The sequence below is a fragment of the Charadrius vociferus genome, unplaced genomic scaffold, assembly GCF_000708025.1.
Source record: "Charadrius vociferus isolate BGI_N301 unplaced genomic scaffold, ASM70802v2 scaffold549, whole genome shotgun sequence".
Lineage (NCBI taxonomy): Eukaryota > Metazoa > Chordata > Aves > Charadriiformes > Charadriidae > Charadrius > Charadrius vociferus.
In genome coordinates, this window is record NW_009650103.1 from 4,903,327 (window position 1) to 4,911,325 (window position 7,999).

Sequence of the window (7,999 nt, forward strand, 5' to 3'; positions counted from 1 at the left end):
CGGCATTCGCGGGAGGCGGTAACAAGACAAATCGAATACGGCACCGCAGCATCCAGACCAAGTATTTACCAACACAACTGCTGAGATACTCCAGGAATGGGAAAATCACGGGACAGGTTAAAACGAAAACCTCCAGTCTCACAGCACCCGTGCGATTTCCCCTGGGCCGGGGGGGCGCTGGGCAATAAGTGCTTTTTCACCCAAATAATTTCTTTGTATTGCAGCTTCTGCTTATCTCCCATTTAAGTTTTGAATAAAACACGTTTATAAACAGTTTCAGAAGCATGTTTAAGACATGAAATTTGACATTAAAAGTGGTGCTAAGACCGCTTTGTTAGAAAGTGATTTTTTTTTCCCCAGTTATTTCTGAGCAGAAGATGAGCCTCCTCTTTGCAGCAGCACTCTGTACTTTGAGCTTCTGTTCCCAAAGTTCTGAAGGATAACTTAACAGCTCTGTGTGAACAAATCTGAAATACAGGAATAATAAACAACTACAAAACACGGGTTTGTAATAGGTTGTGCTGCTTGCCACAGCTCTGAGTTACCTGGTGATGGAACCGATGATTTTAACTGGGCTTTGCAGCTATAATTCCTTTGATTCTGTTGTAGAGACTAAAATATGATATGGAGACTTTTATGTTCCACCCCCGTTTCTTGAATTTTTCTCTTTCCTTATTGTTCAGCTTCCTGTGGCAGTGAGATAATACACTTATCCAGACTAGTAAGATTATTTTAGACTATTTTTGGTCACTTTACACATTTTAAAGAATGCAAAAAGCACTAGTTGACAGCTGTTAGGGACTTGAATGTTATTGTAAAGCAGCTGTTTTCATTTATAGAAAAAGTATTAGTCTTTCTCCAAAGTGAACGGAATACTAAGTTAATAACTCTCACTCTAACCTACGGAAAATACAGGTCATGTCTGTGAAATGTTGGCAGAAGGTATTGTTTATAACAATTAAACTTGTATAGCATTTTGTTCTTAAAAGGGTTGAGCATTTCTGGTTCAGGGCTGTTTGCAGTTTGAAGCAGCTATTAAATAATAATCAGTAGCATGTTCACCCTGCAAAGAATTTCTACTTGAAATCAGACAAGATTAATCAGACAAGGCTTCGCTGTTCACAAGAAATTCCAAATGAAGAGAGGCTGACATGGACCAGGAACAGGCAGCAGTATTCTAACATTTCAGCATTTTACACTGTTTACTTTTGTCTCTCATTCCCTTCCAAGAACATTTGGTTTTTATATACTGACATCAATGCTTAATTTGTTTGAAAACAAAGCCTCTGCACACATTCTCTCTGCATTCTTATTTACTTTGTATTAGTATTTATAGTCCATTCAGTCAAGCTCTGGAGGAGAAGGCAACTGGCATCCCGGAGAATATATTTGTTGAAGAGCAAAAGGAATGAGACAGCTCGAAGGCGAGGAAGATAACTTTCAAGTGTACGTATAGTTCCTGCACATATTTAATTTGAGAATCACCATGGCATCAAGATAGACAAAGTATCAAGAATGAAGTCATCATCTTGCTTATGTTCTTAAAACTATAAGCCATGTGAACATATTTTATAGAAAATACTGAATGCAGGCTTTAGTGCAGATATCAAACGCCTGATAAGATCTACTCGCCTGCTGCACATTGTGGGATGCTGTCAGAGCGGTCTCAGCTGTGCCGGGGTGTCTGAACATGAGGGTCTCTGCATTCCATCTTGGAAAAACTGTGCTTTCCTTGGTCCAACCGAGCGCCTTCCTAAAAAGTAGGATTTAAAATGTACATCTACCATAACCTAAACTCCTAGGCTAAGTGGTATTAGTAACTGGTATTTGTAAAAGTAAGAAAGACCAGCAGAAACGCACACCACATTGGCTGTGTAGGAAAATCATTTCGTAGTAAAGTAAATCACGTTATACTGAAAATGGTATTTTACAGTTATGCAACATGATCTGTACGACCTACAGAACTTCCTCTGCAAAGCATGAGGGTGGGATTTTAACGGCATGCCTAATATCTACCTTTTTTAGAAGTTAATATTAAGACTCTTGGTGATTTCTAGGGAGCAGAATTATAGCAAGTACTAAACCATCCAAATCTCCCCTTCCAAAAAGGCTTTTCAAGAGTCCATTATTATATCTGTCCAAAATCCAGACAGCACCATATCTGACATTTCCACTGATAAATTCAGGGAGAAAGAGAAGTTCTCATGCTCGTGATTTCACACATCCGATCCCCTTTCTGTAGATCTGCCACACTGCGGACCAAACCAACAGCTGCTGGAGTGCTCACAACGTCCAAACACATTCTCAAAGAGACGTAGACACAAAGTTCATACAAAGCAATCCTTAAACTACCTATGGACGTCGGGGCTCTCCACAGGCCCTTTACCCGTGTCTCAGCACTGCCCAGGCCAACGGGACGTGCCCAGTGGGGTCCCCGCAGCCCTGGAGAACTTCCAGCTCTCCTCTCCTCCTCGCCGCTGCCTGCCCGGGTCGGGGTGTCACCCCAGCCGCAGTCCCCTTCTCCCCCATTCTGGATGTTTCGAGAAAATTCTCGTGCACGGGAGATGTCACTGAGCCTCCCTCTAGGTGGTCCATCGCTGGATTAGACCAGTCTCCTCTGGGAGCTCATTCCGCAACCAAGAGTGTTTTATTTCCAGCTCTCACGTAAAATATGCATGCGCAATACATGCTGCTGAGCACGCAATAGGTTAAACAAATTGATGATAAAGTATTCTACTTAGTTATTTTTCATTACCATAGGAAAACATCAATTACATTTTCTATTTTATGAGTGTACACAAGGGAATCCATTACAATAACAGAGAGGTTATGTGACTGGTTTTGCTGCTTCTTTCCTAAGCTAAAAGAACAGTTAGTTTTTAAAGACAATGAAACCAGCCCAGAGAAAAGGAAGGCACACCAGCATATCTGTACAGACAGTTCCGATCCTGATTTATCCAGCCTGACTCCAACTAATTAAACATCTGCCTCAACAATTTCCTCTGCAGATTTATCTTCTCCAGTATGCAGCACTGACTGGTTGTTGCAGGCTTTGCCCTAACTTGCAGCCATCCCCATCTACTTCTTCCAGTTGGTTATGTGGGGACGTGGCAAGAGATGATACAGTATTCCCATTAACCCCCCGCTGCTGCCTGCGGTGGGACGGGTCACCGGGCTCCCCGAGCACTGCTTCACAACAACCGTGTCCTCTACGAAACGACTTCGGGGCCGCGGTTCTCTCAGCGCTAACACATACAGGTTATTTTACCACCTGCATTTCCTGTTGACTGACTCAAAAATTATTATTCAGAAATGGTCAGAGTTCATACGACTAAAGCAAAAGCCTTGTGACACCAAGAAAGGAAAACTGCAAGGAACGTGAAATATTTTGAACACTTTGCAATGATTTTATCTGACATAACATCTAAATAGAGCTGGGCACAATCACAATATTGCTGCCATTTTTTTCATGCCGCTTTCTATGAAACAAAGGTCGTACCCCACTTCTATCTCCTTCTACTGACCTGTATCTTCCTGCAACAAATAATCTTTGGCTTGAAGTTAAATCGCAGCCAAAAGTCTTTATTCAGCTTTAATCTTTTCAACAAAAGGGATTTTGAAATAAACACATTGATTTTTTTTTTTACAGACGCAGTTCGCACCGCAGCTACGGGAACACCGGTGCACGTGCTGGCACCGAGCGCGGGGAAATCGCTCTGCGCAACCATCCGTCGAGAGCAGGGCTCTGTGCCACCCTCAGCCTCGTGCTCCTGGAGGGAGGCGAGGGTTGGGAGCCGCAAGGATGGCAACGGCACTTTCAAACAGAAGTCAAAACCAGAGAAGCTCAGAAGGTCACCGACTCACAGAGGTGACCACGGCGTAAAAATGTTCAGGAACTTGTGACTCAATTGCTCGTTGACAAACCTACTTGTGAGGTACAGGTTACCGGCTGGATAAAATAATTATAGAAAACTAGTCCAGTATTTTAGCCCTGGTCATGGTGGAACGTACCCTTCCTGACTATATGGGAATTCTTCAATTTCTTCCTCACCCAAAGCAGCCAATCAAGGTTTGCATTTTCCTACAAACATGGGACCAATTCAAAAAATGTCATCTAAGCCAGTGGTGAAAATAAGTCAGAAAGCAATTTCTTATACAAGTACTTGAAAACAGCGTAAGCTGTAAACCTAATAAATTCCTTTGTCCTGTGAAGAGTGGTCTGGAGGCACGCTGAAAATGTGCAGAAAAGTTCATAGGTGTTTCAGTTCTATTAAACTATTACAACAGCTTTAAATAAACAGGTTAAGTCTATTTTTGGTTAGCACTTTCTGAAAATCGGAACAACCAACTTAAAAGGACACATTGCTGAATGAGAAGAAATGCTTTTCCTAAATTATGTCTCATCTTCCATTCAGAACTTTGACATCCCAATCCACTGCTTAACAGTGACGTGAGGCACCGCGGCACAGGGCCGTGCCGTAGTCTGCTCCCAAACTCCGCTTATCTGTGCAGCTCCCAGGGAAAGTAAGGGCACATCGGCTCCCAATCTGAAGACCCCGGCGGCAGACGACGAATGATGACACAACCTCTTCCCCCCATGCGCTCCCCGGGCGCAGGGCGCAGGCTGCCGCGCACCCGGAGGTGCGGGGGCGAGAGGGGAGAGCTGCCCTCTCTGCTGGTGCACAGGCGAGAGGCAGGACCCTCCCAGCCCCCTGCCCCCAGAGCCTGCTGACTGACGCTCCGCAGTTTTGGGTAAGGGAAGCAACTGGGAATAAGGGAAGTTTTGGACGAGGGAAGACAATTTTAATAAGAAAGTTTAATTCATGATTTACCAATTTAGTACATAAATACCTAATCTAAGAAGTGCCTCCACCCACGTGACAGTATTACATCGCAACTTCAATAACGCACTGAGTGCTCACTAACATTTAAAAAATAAAACAAAAAATTGAATATTTCATTTATGAAATACAGCGATACGGGATTTCAAGCAGGAACCTTTCCCTGGAGCGATCACTCTTCTCGCAGGGGCTGCAACCCATGAAGCTTACACCTGCAGGTCCTCACTCGGGACGTATCTATGCAGAGCCTTAAACTGAAATCTGCAGGCAACACTCACTGTTTCAAGAAAACCAATTACATGTTTGAAAGTAAATATACCTATATTTTGTTCCGATTTCTACTATGGTTATACCCACAGCAGGGATGATGGTCATATCAAAGAGGTGAGATGTCACATGGATAATTTACAAAAAGTAAACTTAAATGATTTCTTATAACTAATTAACATCCCCCCCCAATGATAACATACACGCTTACATACCCTGTTACTACAAAGGTTTCTGAGCAGGAGCACCAACACAGTAGAAATGAACGTATTAGCTGAAAGAATAAATGACAGGTCCATTCCATTTCTAAACTACTGTGCAAAAGTAACAAAATAAAGGCAAAACCAAATTTCAAATGGGCAAATAGTAAAACATCTGTTACACGAAGGAGGAAAGTAGTTTGAAGACTGAGCTAAGTGAATCCTTTAGCCACCTCCCTTCAGGGAAAAGAAATCTGACCCCAGGAAATAAATAAAAGTCACCCAAAAAGTGAACAAAAGAGGTGTTTGAAAAAACAGAACACCATTCATCGCAGCTAACGACTTGTTCATTATGAGTGATGATGGATAAAGACTTCTCACGCTGAGATGAAATCAAGATTTATATGCATTGTTTCCTCTCCCAACTTGTGGGAAGATCATCATCATTTAATTCTATCTCTGCGGCCAGTGATGGGCATCCAGAGAGCTGGTTATCAAACGGCGCAGTCAGCTGGCAAAAGCCGAAACGTGCAGTTGGCACATCTGGACGGAGCCGCCACAGCCGAGGGTGAACAATGACTCCTGGCCAGCGGCCAAATTGCTGCAGACGCTGGCGGGTCTCATCTACAACCACCCCTACCAGCAGCTCTCCTCTCTCTCCCCCCCAGCCCTTTTTTTTTTTTTCTTTTTACGAGAATCAGATTTTCATTGCTTCATTCAATTGCTCTCCTCTGCCATTTTTTACAGCTCTTATCGTTCCCTTGGAATATGGCCTTGAGACAGCTCATCCGTGTCCTTCACTGTGTTATCTCTTCTAACTTTTATTAAAACTTCAGCTCTCATCTGAAGATAGCTAATTAAATCCATGACAGATTATACACTCGTTTAAAAACTGCGCCAAACTACTTTTTCTAAAGAGAACGGGGTTTATTTTCTTTTCCCATAGTTAAAACTAAGGGTATATAAGGAGGTTTCATTCATTTACAAAGACAAGATCCTTATCTTTACCTAGTATATAGATAGGTTTATATTAAAGTTCCTTTGTTGCGTGACAAGACTCGGTGCCATTTCTCACAGTAATTATTTCTTGTTGCTGGAAAGATCTCCCAGCCTTATACTTTTGAAATATATATACTAACGTGTACGTGAATGCACATTTACACCCTGGCAAAGCATTGCTTTAAAACATAAATGCAAGTACTGTAAATTTTCTTTTTTTAAATGTTGATATGTCTTAACTATAAAAGTACTATTTTGACAACATTGCAGAAAGTAAATTTTTCTTTTTCTCTGCAACTAACAACGAATCCTTTAAATCATTTAAAATCATACCAAGCATCATTTTCTTACATAAATTAAAAGTATACAAATTCTATCAAGGACTGGTCTTACTGTACTTCCACCCATCATCTCAAATTACCACTCGCTGGACTTGAATGCAAATGGCTTTGTTACCATAAATATTTGCAGTAATGGATATACTGCTCTGCAGCAAACATTATGCGGCTCCTCCGCTGTCTGCGTTTCGCCAGCACCCAGAGCACAGACCTGTGCGCAGAACTGCTGCGGAGCGGCGCTGGAGATCACAACACCCACCAAAACAAATAGAGCTTCTTTCACAACAGTTAAAAAGCGACAGAAAATATGCTCGTGGAAAAACACCCTACCCTCTAGAAAATACGATAAATAACCCACCTGAGCCTCTCTGTGATCCCTTCCTTCTCTTTAAGGCCTTTTGTAAGATATCCTTCATGGTGACCTTCATACTGTCCACCTGAATAAGTGAGAATCCATGAGCAGCATTTCTGCAAGACAGATGCACATGCATTTTTACAAAATAATCATCACCAGGCAGCTCACTGCAATTTTTGTTAGTTTCAAGCAAAGGACTTGTTAGGCACAACAACGAGCGCGGTCGTGCTGTAAAAGTAAGTCAAAAGGAGAAACTGAGCAACTCCCTTAGAAAGGCAGAGACAAAAATGGAGAAAATGGATTGAGATTCAAGGTGCGTAAGGGCCTTCCTAATTTATCGTTATTTTTGATGAATTTGCTTTCATCATTAAATAAGAAAAATGAGCAAATGTACCCGCAGAGCTCCTCAACTACTCATTATTAACTATCTGCTCGGTGTTTCACAGCGCATACAGGAGAAACAGTTTGCAACGCCACTTCCATGTGTGTCCCGGTGGCAGACGTAACGAATCATTAAGGAGAAGGGGAAGAACAACACTCAGAGAAATAACAGCAGCTTTTCAGCGTTATTGACGTATAGCATTATCTCAAACGTAAGTAACGTGCTTTCTTTGGACACATTTCGGTGAACAACATGGCACAAAATCTCGGGGAAGTTTAGGACAGTGGGGTCCTTGTCCTGCCACCGCCCGCCGGACAGCCCGCATGGCACGGGGACGGGGATGGGGACGGGGAGGGAAGGTACCGCCAGCCAAAGACTGGAAGTGGCATCACTGGGGAAGCAGAGAAGGTGACAACGTAATAGAAGAGACGCGGGATTAACAGATCAGTAAATTTTGCCCCTCGGACCTCGCAGTCAATCTCTGCTCAGTCAGTAGATGTCACTGCAGACAGCCAGCACAGGAACCGGAGCGCTGCTGGGCACCCACGGGAGAGGTGTGCACTGCACGGCAAAAACTGTTTTGCAAAGCTCTTTGGACAGGAGGAAGAGCTTTGTCT

General features: G+C 42.9%; 1 protein-coding gene across 3 annotated transcripts in view; it reads right to left on the reverse strand.

Moving 5' to 3' along the window:
• Positions 1-7,999, reverse strand: part of MAPKAP1 (mitogen-activated protein kinase associated protein 1) — a 94,715-nt gene that overhangs the window by 39,138 nt on the left and 47,578 nt on the right. For all 3 annotated transcript variants that reach the window (XM_009892288.1, XM_009892289.1, XM_009892287.1), the window contains exon 6: positions 7,004-7,113. In XM_009892288.1, coding sequence (XP_009890590.1) covers positions 7,004-7,113 — 110 coding nt within the window. The remainder of the gene's footprint in view (positions 1-7,003; positions 7,114-7,999) is intronic.